Below are 15530 nucleotides of genomic sequence, written 5' to 3'. Positions count from 1 at the left end.
ATGCCGAAACTGTCACACTACTGGCCACTGCCCAAGATTTTTCTAGGTAAATCCCTGTACATGCCAATATCAAAAGGAAGCAGGATAAAAAAAATAAAAAAAACCTGATGATAATGTGGTCGTATAGAAACCATTTCAATACTGATGACTATAAGAACTCCAAAAGCTCATCAAAGCTGGCTGTGATATGACAAAATATCTTAACACATCACAACCACAGTGATGCCTTCAGGTAAAGTTCTTGGGTAGCATCAAACTGTTAAACATAACTGTTTCGAGTAGAAAGTAAGTATGATCTATGCTGATCCAAGCAGGCTGTGATAAGATTGATAAACTTATCACAACCACCTGGTCAGAAGAGACACATCTTATCACCAAAATATAAAGCACTAGCTGTACAATGGATGTGGCTCATCAATACTGGCTGTGATAGATCTACAAATACCACTATAACATCCAGATTTGACAACCCACGAACACTGTTAATATCAACACTAATGACTTCTGCCAATGTAATTAGTAGAATCTGCCACACCTCCATGCAAAAGACAGAGTAGTAAGATAATATAACAACATCTCACTACCCTTGTCTTTCACACAGCAGTAAGCAAATTATAATGCATCTCATACATACAATTTCAATCACACTCCTCCAACCCAAATTCCTTGTAAAGCCAAACTTCTGGCCAGAATTCAGTCAAAAGCGTTACCAGTAGGAAATATGGCATGTTTTATTATAAAGTGTACCAGTGGGTATCTAACAAATGTAATGGTTTTATTAGAAAAGAGAAAAAGAGTTTTTAAATATTTTTCTTATCTTCAAAATCAGCATATATTGAACATATAAAATACTTAATACCAGGTTTATTGATGTATTTTTTTATTAAAATAAGTTACAAATATTTTAATGAATTACATCATTTAAGACAGACATTTTTCCCATCATTTTTTATCAAGATTTTAGAATACATTGAAATAACATTTGTTTTAAAATTTTTAATTTTTTTTTGTATAATTATAATGGCAAGTGTGTCTTCTTTAAAACAGACTTAAAAATATACTGATGAGAAAAATAACAAGTTCCGAAAATTGAATTGTTTAAACCCCTGTGAAAATTTGACTAGTCTGTCCATCCACTACATCATTGAAGTGGTCTTACATTTGTTTTGTAAACTTCGTATTTTTATGTCACATGGAAATAAATTTGTCCATTTGTGGAATGGCTGTTTATGTTTTAGTATACGCCATTTAAAAAAAGCAGGAAAATGGTTTGGAAAATCAAATTTCCATGCTTATATATTGCTAACGTTTCGTCCAATTGATGTCTGTCCAGTTTTAGCGAAACGTTAGCATTATTTTAATATTCGGCTTCATATTACGTGATAGAATTTGAATAACCGCTGCAAACGAAGCATGAATGTAGTCTCGATCTTCCACACAGGATACGGATAATTTGACACGGGTAGTCGATTGATTATGCCATTTTTACAGTTGTCTGTCCGAAAATGTTAACGTTAGCACCACTAATTCGCCTTTCACGGAGTTATTTACTCAAAATGTATCATTTCTTTACGGCCTTTAGAAAAGAAAACCGGTTTTCTGATTCCTGATGCATAAACATGGCGGTCGGCATTCTTGCCTTATTCACTCGATCAAAATGACTTTGACCCCCGCAAGAAAGTGCTAACGTGTCAATTGTCAGACCGATTAAATAAATCATCTGTCCTTACGTAATGTTAGCACGTGCTTTTAAAAAACGTTTTGTCCGATTTTAAATTTAAAACTCGCCCAAGGGTAGAAATACTATACAATTTATTAATACCTTTCATTGCGGACTATTTTTATTTTTAGATAAAAACAATAATTCAAGTAATACAGTTATTTATAAAATGTCCACGTCTGTCCTTATGTAACGTTAGCAACAGTTGCATGCCCGATAAATGTTTAAATTTTAGGTTATTAAAATATATGATTATATTTTATTATATTAATCTTAAATTCTTATTATGCTTTATTTAGCATGTAAAAAATCTCAGTAACTACTTACATCAACACTATAAATAGAAATTTTCTTCACAATTTAGTGCTAATGTTACAAATCTGCCAGAATGTCTGTCCACATGTAACATTAGCAATGCAATTAATTTTTAAATTAAAAATTAATTTGTAAATCATATCCCACGAAACTTCAGATTTAGATAATGTATAATTACATAAACTTTTGAAGAAAATTATTAATATATATAAGCAACAGTTAATATCTGAAAGGAAAATAAATGTGCCATGCGTCTGTCCAATTCAAAAGAGACATTTTATATTTACTAAAATGGTCATCTTTACTGTCTTATGACCCAAAAATAATAGCATCTTCATTCATTTAACATAATTCATTGTATATTCTACCTATAGAGATTGCTATTTATATGAATTTTAATGTGCCTTGTTTGCATTTGATATAATTTCATCAAGAGTGATACGCTTCAAAAAATTTCAATATGTTAAGTATAATGTTCAATAAAAAAAATATTTTGCGAAAAATTATCTTTTTTAAAATATATTTTGGAAAAATATGTATCAATCTTTCCTGAGACAGGGATTTTGTAAGAGGAATTGGAATTTCATAATTCAGATGAGATTGGGAACCTATGGTACACTTTAAAAAAACCCATGCCATATGTTAATCATAACTCCAATGTTCTTTAACCATTTCGTTACACGAAAAATGCCTGTCACGTTCTCATGGCTCGACATGTTCATCCGTCTACTACAGGTGGACTAAATTTTACTTCATGTAGGTATGCCACATGAAATCTGTGCTAAGAAATGCCATTAGATATTTTAATACTGTTTGATAGAGCAAATAAAACTGAACAATTTGGTGTATCACACTTTAAAAAAACTCCCCCCAAAAAAAAAAGCGAACAGCGAGGTGTCAAAGTTGGGTTTTTCATCAATTTGTTAACAGTAAATTCCGGCCATTTTGTTTTTTATTACAGATATTGCAGTTTTTAGCTAAATTTATCATCAATAAATTCTAAATATATCATCAGTAATCCAAATTATATCATGCTTTCAATTATTTGTGGTATATGTTGTAAATAAAAGAACAAAAACAGAAGTTGAGGTTTGTTTACTTAAAATTACAAGACTGTTTTTATTACTATAAAGGCTTATTTTTTTTAATGTCCTTCTGCGAAAATGACTAAGTACAGCTAATTAATATGCGCATATGTCATCATTTCTTTACTATATAGAATTTTGCAGTGAAAATGCATACTTAGGGGTTTCTCATGCTGATCTCTTTGAAAAAAAACTTTTTTTTTCTCTCTGAACATTCCAATTGCTACTTTTGGTTACCATGGCAAAGAAATTGCGTTTTTGGTTAATATAGCTGTGCAGTGCATTGGTAATCTGGTAAAACCATACTGATTCATTTTTAGAAGTACTTTGACCATGTTTTAATTAATCTTATAACATTTAAACATATAAATATTTAAATATATAATTTATCAGATTTCAGTAAAACTTAAACTTGATAAATAATAGTAACATTAACTGTATCAGTTAAACTATTTACAAATCAATCTACATTTTGTATGCTCACACACATTCATCAATTCAAATTTTAATGTAAAAAAAATCACATTTTCCATTACTTTTTATATAATAACTGAAAACTGTATCACCGAATAGTGATACTAAATTCTACTTCTTTTTCAAATTTTATTTTAAGGATATACAGAATTTATTTCTTAAAGTATATAGACAATATAGCTAATAGTAAGGTTATCATTTGGTGGTGATAACTGCACGCTATTGTAAGCTAAGATTTATTAAAATCGTAATAATTTGAATGATATGTCAAGTCGCGTGACATCACAGCGTTTTTTCCCTGGAGTGTCTCCTGTAAACAAACGGTAATTTTGCTAACATTTCGATAATTTTGTAGCCTAAATCTTTGCAGATATTGAGATTGATATTAAACCAGTGATGGGATTTCAAAAAATTTCTTGTCAGACATTTTTTTCCCGAAAATAAAGGGGCATAACTCATCGTAATTTAAGCAGACATTTTCAAATCACAATTAAGAATCACGTGTCAACAAAATATATTCAAATTCATATGTAAAATAAAATAGGTGCACCTCGTTATATTTCATGTTTAAAACCCGTACGGTATTCAAATTTATGTCAATAATATTCCTACAAAATTACATGACATCGTAATACTATAGAATGGCAGCGTGCCGACTGCTGCCGATCTGTTTCAAACTCCCCCAAAATTACCGTATTTTTCGGGTCATACGTCTGTACATTTTTCAGCAAAGTCCGACATTCGTCTGATACTCCGTTTTGATTTATATACGGAAGGTAAAAAAATGACATCCCGAAATTTATTTGTCCGTAAACCGTAGTTAACGACTTTCTAATACGAGTGAGTGACACCAACTGCTAAATAATTGCATTCGACTGTAGCATGCGCTACCGTCTAAAACAATTAACTACTTACATCATTCCAATCGAAATATTCGTCAACATTTCTTAGCGTGTTTATTTATTTATTTAAAGACATAAACCCCATTCAAAATATGATCATAAATCCGACAATATGCCATCAAAATAGAATCTTTTCTCGGATATCAGGCGTATTGCATTCGGCACGTATACATCTCTTAATTTCATGTGTCTTGCGAGATTTGTACTTTCATTTTAATTACTGAACTATATAAGCGCCATTTGCGTGTGTGTGAAATATCTTTATTTAACTTCGGCTGCCACCGAAAATATATCACAGACAAGTTATCGGATACAACGTATGTTGATTTGAGGTGTTATATGTTATCAGGATATGTGACATATATGACTTATTTCTACGTGTTATTGTCCGACACAAAGGAGATTAAAACGTGAGACAATGGATAAATCACGGGTTAATCAGATTAAGTTTATAATCACTCTTATTGGATTGATATATCGTCCGACAAAGGAGAAGCAATGACTTCTGTTCAGGAATGATTTGATGAATTGTCCGATAAAGAATTAAGTCAGCCAATCAAGGCAGAATAAGTAGTTAATCAAGGTAGGTGTGAAGACAATAAGTAGTCGATCACTTAATTACCTAATCAATCCAGCCTATTCTCAACGATAATCGGGTTGCACTGTAGTTATACACTCAGTACACTATATTAATTTGGAATTTGAATATTATTCACCATGTCTTGATGTCCGATTGGGCATATTCCCGCTCGGACAATTTTGGGCGTTTTGAAAAAAGATTCGGACAAGTCCGGAATATACGGGTAAAATCCTATCACTGTATTAAACTATTACAATATAATTGCTAGTAATGCGTTAACATAAAATAGTAATTCAGAATCATAGATTGAAGTGGGCTAATTTCAGCCAGTGGCTGTCCGATTTCACGCTAAAGTCACGTGACCTGAAACCCCTATTTATAGATAAGTTACAATGATCCAATTCCATACTTTATTTTGATTAATTTTAATGATAATATTACCCTTATTCTAATTTTTATCAATTATATATGTTATATCTGCAGGAGTCCATCCAGAAATTCTGTTTAGCGTCTGTCGCAACGTCAAATTCCGGGGAATATTTTACTGACGTCATGGGACACCCCACTTCTTTTACGGGAATTCCACTAATGTTTGATTTGATATGCTAGCTTTATTTTCGTACAAGAAGAAAGTTTCAATCAAGGCGAACAAAATGATATGACATAACACGGGTTTTAATTTCTTTGACGCAACGGAAAACTATTTTAAAGTTTTCTAAGTATTTAGCGATGAAAATAGTAATTTTATTCAACCACAGGGCCATTATTAAAAAATACGAAACTACCCCTAAACATTGATATCAAAATATTTATTGTTAGTGTTTTGAAACATCCGCGGAAAAGACCTCAAACTTGGATTACAACGATGAAGAAATAAATATTTTGACGTCGTTTTTTATTTCGGCGATAACTGGAACGTCACGGACCTTTTTCAAAAGCCGTTAAAAGTATTAAAAACTATCCACAATCTTTTTTTTCTCAAGGAAACATCATTTTGTTTGCGGTTGTTACAAAAAACGTAACCTACTGATTTTCATAGGCCCATTGTATTTGAGACATCTTTTAATTAGTGGGGAAAACCGTATTTTTTCTTTTTCTTCGACAACAAAATGGCGGCATGGCACACCTACTTGATGTTCAGTAAATTGACTTAAGACAACAATACTCACGTCCACGTCACGTACATTTAATTATTCGTTTCTAAATGCAATTACTTACGTCCACGTCACGTACATTTAATTATTTGTTTCTAAATGCAAGAATTAAGCACGGAAATACTGCAAAGTCACCATTTGCACTGTTTACATTTCGCTCTGGTGTAGGCTACAGTTACTCACACAGTTTGGCAGGCATCGATATTTCTGCGCACATGCGCACGTCGTGCGCAAGCACATTTGCTTTTAAAAAAAAAAATTTTTGCAGGCACATTTTTAAAGATGTATTTTCATAAAAGACAATGCCCCCCCCCCCCTCACAAATATTTTTTGGCATCGCTCCGCTCGCCATCTATACTTTTACACTACTCACCAAATCCTGGCTACATCCCTGTCTTTCAGTATGACCCTGCAGGCACATTTTCAAGTGTGTGCGCAGCAGTGATGGGATTTCAAAAAATTTCTTGTCAGACATTTTTTCCCAAAAATAAAGGGGCATAACTCTTATCGTAATTTAAGCAGACGTTTTCAAAACACAATTAAGAATCACGTGTCAACAAAATATATTCAAATTCGCCTCGTTATATTTCATGTTTAAAACCCGTACGGTATTCAAATTTATGTCAATATTCCTACAAAATTACATGACATCGTAATACTATAGAATGGCAGTGTGCCGACTTCTGCCGAAAAATTACCGTATTTTTCTGGTCATACGTCGGTACATTTTTCAGCAAAGTCCGACATTCATCTGATAGTGATACTCCGTTTCGATTTATATACGGAAGGTAAAAAAATGACATCCCGAAATTTATTTGGCCGTAAACCGTAGTTAACGACGCTCTAATACAACGAGCGAGTGACACCAACTGCTAAATAATTACATTCGACTGTAGCACGCGCTATTGTCTAAAACAACTACTTACGTCATTCCAATCGAAATATTCGTCAACATTTCTTAGCGTGTTTATTTATTTAAAGACATAAACCCCATTCAAAATATGATCATAAATCCGACAAAATGCCATCAAAATAGAATCTTTTCGCGGACATCAGGCGTATTGCATTCGGCACTTATACATCTCTTAATTTCACGTGTCTCGCGAGATTTGTACTTTCATTTTAATTACTGAACTATATAAGCCCCATATGCATGTGTGTGAAATATCTTTATTTAACTTCAGCTTCCACCGAAAATATATCACAGACAAGTTATCGGATACAATGTATGTTGATTTGAGGTGTTATATACTATCAGGATATGTGACATATATGACTTATTTCTACGTGTTATTGTCCGACACAACGGAGATTAAAACGTGAGACAATGGAGAAATCAAGGGTTAATCAGATCAAGTTTATAATCACTCTTATTGGATTGATATATCGTCCAACAAAGGAGAAGCAATGACTTCTGTTCAGGAATGATTTGATGAATTGTCCGATAAAGAATTAAGTCAGCCAATCAAGGCAGAATATGTAGTTAATCAAGGTATAGGTGTATAGACGATATAACACAATAAATAGTCGATCACTTAATAACCTAATCAATCCAGCCTATTATCAACGATAATGGGGTTGCACGGTAGTTTTACACTCAGTACACTATATTAATTTTGGAATTTGAATATTATTCACCATGTCTTGATGTCCGATTGGGCATATTCCCGGTCGGACAATTTTGGGCGTTTCGAAAAGAGATTCGGACAAGTCCGGAATATACGGGTAAAATCCCATCACTGGTGCGCAGGCACACTCCACTTTTATAGAGCCCTGCAGTTGGGAAGTTCAAGAAGCCAGTTTTATAACAATGAATTTTTATATTCTTGACACCAGCTTATAGCATTATGAAGTATTATATTAGATGTCACAGCTCCTTTGCTTGCGTTAGAAGAAAGTTGTTTTTTCCGGATTTGTAACTTTTTTAAAAATTAACATCACACAGACCGTTTTTAATCATTTGTAATAATTTAAAGATGTTTTGGAAGCAGATAAACAGTTCTTTTGTTTCATATAATTTTTATATACGTGTTCCTTATATTAATTTCAAAGATAGATTGCCAGTCAACAAAACATACGCCCACAGCAGCTAAATCGTCTGTGCAGTCAACAAGAGTTGTCGCATATTTATACTTTTTTCGGTAATGAAACATTTATAATACATTATCAGAAAATCATTAGAATTTGTTTGGTTTTTATAAAGTTCTACCTCATGCTAACGTTATGAAACATTTAATATCATGGATTTAGCTGTTGAAGTTATCAAAATTCATTGAAAATCAATATACATGTTCCTCTCAAGGCCTTAAACTCTGTATCAATCTGAAGTCAATCGGATGATAACTTTAGCCTCTAGAGCGTCACAAGATTCAAAATGATCAAGGCCCATAACTTTCGCAGTAATTATCAGAATTCTCTGAAAATCATTAGGCTTCTTCATCGCATGACCTTGACCTCTAGAGCATCCACAAGATTTTTTTGAAGTGATCAAAGACCAAAACTCGGGCAGTAATTATTGGAAATCGCTGAAAATCAATAGGATTCTTCATCTCATGACCTCAAAGACTATAAATTTCAAGTCAATCGGATATTAACTTTAGCCTCTAGAGCGTCCAAAAGATTTTTCAAAGTGATCTAGGACCATAAATTTGGCAAGAATTATTGGAAATTGTTGAAAATCAATAGGCTTCTTTGGCCTCTAGAGCATCCACAAATTTTTTTAAAGTGATCAAGGGCCATAGCTCTGGCAGTAATTTTCATACATATCAGATGATAACTTTCATCAATCGGGCATTAACAAGGTTGAACAAAGTGAAACAAGGGCCATAACTCTAGAAGTAATTATTGTAAATTGCTGAAATTCAATAGGATTCATGGTTTCACTGATTTAATTAATGCACATAAATTTCACAAAGATTGGATGATAACTTTCAGCGTTGGCTTTCACAAGGTTCAATAAAGTGAAACGAGCCATAATTCGAGACGTAATAAACGGAAATTGCTGAAATTCAATAGCACATATAAATTTCATACAGATCAGCAGATGAGTTTAGAGGTTAGAGCGTTCATAAAATGTAACAAAGTGAAACAAGAGCCATAAACCTTGAAGTAATAAACGGAAATTGCTTAAATTCAAAAGACTTCTTTGTTTCATTAATTTAAATAATACATGGGTCACTTTTCAGTATTGGGCACTTTTCGAATGTTTTAATATAAATTCGATTTATAATTAAAATTTTGATATTTCAAATTTTTCATTATTTTCCATCTATGCACCAATACCTGCTGTAATATTGAAAATAAAACTGGTTTAGTAAATATTTTTTTAATTTTTTATCTATCAACAATTGTCAAAATTCGTTATTTTCAACTTGCAAAATTGTGACATGGAAATCTGAATCTTTTCATTCCATGATTGGAAGTATTACAGGCAAAGAAATGAAGCATGCGGACTTTTAATGAAATAAATAATAGTTCAAATCATCATTTAAAACCATATTTGTTGATTTTTTTTGACGTTCATCTGACTATGAGGTTGCGCACGTTACATTTCGTGTCCATCAAATATTAAAAAAATGTTTTTGTATTGGAAACCGCAATGGCCCGATAAACCTACGAATGTTATTTTAGAATGTTGAATTCGGTCGTTCTAAAGAATATACCTTTGCATGACAAGCCAAAATTATAATGTAATGAAAAAAAAACAAAGGTCATTCATTGATACATTTATTCGTGTCCTATTTTCATTTGTAACGTCGGTAAAACATTTACTTCCTTCGATCACCCATCCTTCGCTGTAAGCGGTCGTTTGTTTCTAAAAATAGATATTTACGACATTGCCGGTAGTTTTGTTTACTTGGAATCACGTGATGACTGCATACGGAATTTGTTTCATCTTTGGTCTTGTTGTGTCCCGCCCGGTGTGAAAGCTGTAACGTCGGTAAGAATTGTGAGTATACATTAAAAAATGCCTAAGTAATAAATTGAAAGAACAATGTATGTTATGAAAAAACAGACGATATGATGGAAGATAATTATCTTGGTTACTGAAATTCACTGTGTATGTTCACCGTACGAGAGCCGTGTGAAGTACGTCGAACGATATTTCAGTAATTTCACATTTAATGCTTGGCTTCCGTGTAACGTCGGTAAATCACTTTTTCGGGTTCTATTACTAATATAAAATAAATCTAGTATATTTTGTGGTACTTTGTTTAAAAATATTTTGATGTAGTCTGTGGTACTTTGTTTAAAAATATCTTATTTTAGCCTATAATTTAGAAACAATAAAACTTAGTACATTGCTACTTTTATAAGACTGTTGACAGGCAATGCAATTTAAGCTAGCTTCCCTTTTGAGTTCAATACTAGCATCAATTTATAATTTATAATTATATTTTTCAGATCCTGGAAATCAAGGGGGATGAGGTGTTTCTCCAATATATGGAACAGTCGGGGGATTTTTATCGTTGGCCAACAAATGAGAATCAAAGTTGGGAAATGGTTCATTCCATAACAAAAAAACTAAATCCCCGGCAATTGTGGAAAATAAAAGTTGTAACCGGTTTCAGTTGTTTAAATTTGTTTAATGAATTATTGGCACCAGTTTTTCTGGATTTGTTATTTCTATAATAAAGAAAAAGTTAAATGTAATTTGTGTTTTTCTATTTTGGTGTCCCATCATAAAAATGTAACATACGCAACCAATTCATTTTCTTGAAACCAAGAAAGACAAATTGGAATTAAAACCAGTAACATTGGAGTCCATTATAAGGCTTATTATTTAACATTAGAATTGATAAATAGAGATTAAATGTTATTGCCATGGTAAAATGTGACTAAACACTGTACGCGCAATAAGGTTTGTAGTTTTTAGTTTTGAAGTATTTTTGTCTTAAAAGCCTAAAAAATCTGGATGCTGTTATATTTTTGGTCAGATGAACTGAGTTCTGATATAGCATATGAAAAATTGTGTACAGTTTCAAAAATTGTACCAAACCTGTGTCACTATTTGTGTCCTGTGTAACATGCGCAACCCCTAAACATTGAGGCATAAAATCAGATTTTTTTTAATTCTCAGACCTTACATTATGTTTTCGTTCTAAAATATGAAAATGTTACATATTTTTATTTGTATGCAGATAAATTTAAGCAAAATTAGTGAAGATTTATTTTCTAGCAATAATGTCACACTTTTGTGCACAATACCAAAAAGTGACCCACATAAATTTCACAAAGATCGGTTTACAACTTTTGGCGTAAAAGCATTCACAAGATTCAATAAAGTGAAATAAGGGCCATAACTTTTAAATTAAATAGGCTTCTTCATCTCACTATGTAAACCACATATCGATTTTAAAACAATAAGATTAAAAGTTTTGAGTGAGAGCGTTCAAAACAAATTCTGGACGACGGACGGACGAACATGGGCGATGGCAATATATACGTCCACATTTCCATGTGAAACTTCCAATCAATAGAAACAGGAAACACAAACCAAATAAAGACGCTTTGATGGGATCAATTTTGACCATGTCAAAATGATGCATTTCATATTCAGATCAATTGATATAAAATAATTAATAGAATACAATGTCAAAAAAACATTGTTTTATCCAACAATGGTTTTTTGATATTGTATTCTATTAATTATTTTATATCACATTTACATGTGGGCGTATAAAATTTAAATCAAAGAGCGCAATCTAAATTTTTGTTCACGTTCGCTGTAAAATCGCTGTAATGGGTGTATTTTTTACTCGGCTTTATATACTAATACAAGTTTGTTTAAAAGCTATTTGTGACGTATATTTGCTGCGATCTCCAACGCCACCTGCATGGGATCAACATTTGTTCAATCTAGAAAATCTCATCATTTGGTGCAGTCAGACAGATTAGCATGTCAGTTTTTATTAAAGACAAATTATTGAGCCGTGAACCACTCTAACACAGGGGTGACAGCACAATATATCCCAAACATTGTGTATATGATACTGGTAAAGTTATGTTCTGCTGTATGCCACATGAAATCTAAATGGAAGCATATTGAAGGAAAAATACCTACAAGTAACCATGATCAACATATTACATTACATTTTAAGACATTGAACACAACCCAACCCAAAAAATCTTTAATCTAAACCATGGTGAGGGTTGTTATTGGCATCCGGTTGTTATTTGTACAAATGTTGTACAATTACACACTTTTATGGTGGCGCACCCTACTATATTCAGCCAGGAATTGAAAATCTAGTACCGGTACAGATATCCAGAAGTCAGCAATGTAAACTTAGCATTGGTACCGTAGATTGATGCAAGACTGAGTGGGATTGTCATTTCGGTAACCCATCTTATTATTCGGATTACGAATCTCATCTAGCCCACTTAGAATAAAGATACCTCCATAAACAAAGTATTTTCATATTCAAATAGAATATATATGTATCTGAAGAGAGTGTTTCCATAAACTTGACCATGCGAGCGATTTCTAGATCCACTGAATTTTTCAAACGTCAGTCCCTGGCACTCTACATAATACATTTACTTACAGCAACAGCTTCTGTTCTATGATCATCAAGACTTTCGGGACACGCCAATTCTAATATCACATGTACAACCTGTTCTTCAACATCACCTGAAACCATAAATATACATCTATTTTTTTACTCAAGTCAAACATTTACTGTAACAGAACCATTTCTCAGGACAGATTAGTTGCCAAGCAACAAAATCCACACGCTCAGTTGTTTGTATTTCAAGAGAGCCAAAAAAAAAGCTCCCCTCAATCAACAAATTGAAAAGAATTGCTCCCCTAAAAAAGATCTGTAAGTTTCGATAAGAAGAGTGATTTAGAAATTAAGGAGAGTGACCTGATATTAAGGAGTATGGGAAATGGTTCTAAAGATCAATAACTGCATGTAATTGTAATGGGGTCATTCCTGGTTTCATCAATGTTAATAATAATAATAAACAATAATTGTAACATTTTTATTTCTTTTGTCATTAATGAAACATTTACAATATACTAAAATCAGATTTAACTCATTCGGAAATCAGTGAAAATCAAAATGGTTCTTTGTCTCATGACCTTAAACACTGTTTATAAATTTAAAGTCCATCGGATAATAACTTTAGCCTCTAGAGCGTCCACAAGATTTTTCAAAGCGATCAAGGGCCATAACTCTGGTAGTAATTATCAGAAATCGCTGAAAATCAATAGGCTTCTTCGTCTCATGGCCTTAAACACTGTATAAATGTAAAGTCAATCGGATATTAACGGTAGCCTCTCAAAGCTTTTAGATTCAAAATCAAATGAAATTTTTTTATTATTATTGAGGTTCAAAGTTGCGAATTTTGACGTTTCGCGGAAGAAAGGTTTTTCAACACTTTGTTAAAGTCATTTTTGGTGTGTTTTGTGATGCCATATTTCATTTCATATCAAAACTGTAGATGTAAATTCATGAAATACAACTTTAAGGCTAATTATGTTTCACTTTTCACATTTGTGTAACAATTAGTGAACCTGGTTGTTATACATTTTAAAATCAGTAGCTATCAAGTATGATTAACCCTTTCAATGTTAGACGTAAATCCACTGCCTGTGCTAGACCCTTTTTTGAGGAAAAAAGGGGGGTTGGAACTAGTGTTGAAACTACTATTCATATATCCGTTAACGGATACAAAATAAGGGTTATCCGAATCATTTTACTATCCGTTACAAAATATTCTGACATTCCCGATGCTCATATTCAGCCATTTTTACATCTGATTACTTTGAAATTTTCCCCAATGCTATTGATCACGTACGCAGCTTTGAGCATAAATGTTAATATCACGCGTATTATTTAGCGATAGTAACTAATAAAAATATTAATGCAGTGCAACGAAAACAGTCTAAATAAAAAAATATTCATTCATTTCTCGCTCTGGTTTACGCTAGATTTAAGCTACTTCTTGGGTTTACGGGATACAAGTTAACACTGTTTAAACTTCCCGCGATGTAATTTATTCATAACGACCTAGGTCACGTATATTCTCACTTACTGATTGGTTCAATACAAGGAGTATTAATAGAACCTAGGTTCAATAGCAGTAGATTATCAGAATGAGGCAAACGACCTTGGTGGAATAAATGTTAATTGTTTTTATTTTACTTTTTTCATTCGTGTTGATTGAGCAAAAATGATAAGTGGTGAGGGTAGCGGATTACAGGAGTTGTTATACACCAATTTATTCACCTCGTTGATTTTTTTGGATATCATGGATAGTATTAATAATTGCGGCTAAAGGTAGCCACGTTTTTTTCTTCGTGGCTCAAACAATTTGCAAATCGAAAATAAGATTTCATACTCGGCATACGCAGACACTCATAAACATTGAAATAAGTAAGAAATTATGAGTATATGAACTTTTGATGTGATTTTGTTCAAGAATTTCACGTTTCCGAATTATCCGACGAATAGTATTCGGATAGCAAACAAAAGTATTCGGATCACAAATCTCGATCCGATTTTCAACACTAGTTGGAACTGAATGCCAAACAGTACTTATGCAAGCTTTTATGAAAAATCTTTTTGTCTGTTGGGATGGGCATGAGGTTGGGCTAAGAGGAAAAAATAGAATTTTGGAAATTTGCATAATAATGTAGTCACGTGATGTCATGGCGGCCATTTTGGATTTCTCATTTCTCACTAAAGCTAACACGAAAACAAATTTTTCTCCATGAAATACTTATATTATGAGATATTGGTTTTTTCACTGGATTTTGATAAAGATAAATACCAGCAGCTGCCAGGCAGGATACGTCCACATTTTCGAGAGATGGATAGAGAACAAGGTAAAAAGAAAGTGATTTTTCCTACAATCAAGGGCCATAATTCAGGAAATTATAATTCGATATGCGCAAATATCGAAAGGAACCGAGATCTTTTGTGTTATAAACTTACATTTCAAGTTTCAACAAAATCAGACAAAAATTGTGACCTCTATAGGATCCACAACCTTGATATACCGTATTTTTTAGGCTATTTGAGAAAAAGGGGCGGCCATTTTGTCTGTCAGTTTTGGGCTGATTTTCACAAAATTCGAACTCAGCCGTCCTTAGGGTGTAACGGTGATATAATAATACGTTTTTTTAAATCTGATAAAAATCATGACCTCTATAGGGCCCACAAGCTGAAATATCGAAAGGAACCGAGATCTTTGGGTTAAAAACACACATTTCAAGTTTTAAAAAAATCCGATAAAAATTAGGGTCCACAACCTTAATATACCATATTTTTATGCTATTTGAGAACGAAC

At 32.7% G+C, this 15530-nt stretch overlaps 1 protein-coding gene across 10 annotated transcripts in view; it reads right to left on the bottom strand.

Annotated features, from left to right (window-relative positions):
• LOC126816919 (serine/threonine-protein phosphatase 4 regulatory subunit 1-like) overlaps positions 1-15530 on the bottom strand; it is a 383736-nt gene that overhangs the window by 272795 nt on the left and 95411 nt on the right. For all 10 annotated transcript variants that reach the window (XM_056099411.1, XM_056099412.1, XM_056099416.1 and 7 more), the window contains exon 7: positions 12779-12864. In XM_056099411.1, coding sequence (XP_055955386.1) covers positions 12779-12864 — 86 coding nt within the window. The remainder of the gene's footprint in view (positions 1-12778; positions 12865-15530) is intronic.

The sequence above is a fragment of the Patella vulgata genome, chromosome 3, assembly GCF_932274485.2.
Source record: "Patella vulgata chromosome 3, xgPatVulg1.2, whole genome shotgun sequence".
NCBI lineage: Eukaryota > Metazoa > Mollusca > Gastropoda > Patellidae > Patella > Patella vulgata.
The sequence above is the reverse complement of the archived record's forward strand: the minus strand, read 5'-3'. Positions and strand labels throughout refer to the sequence as shown.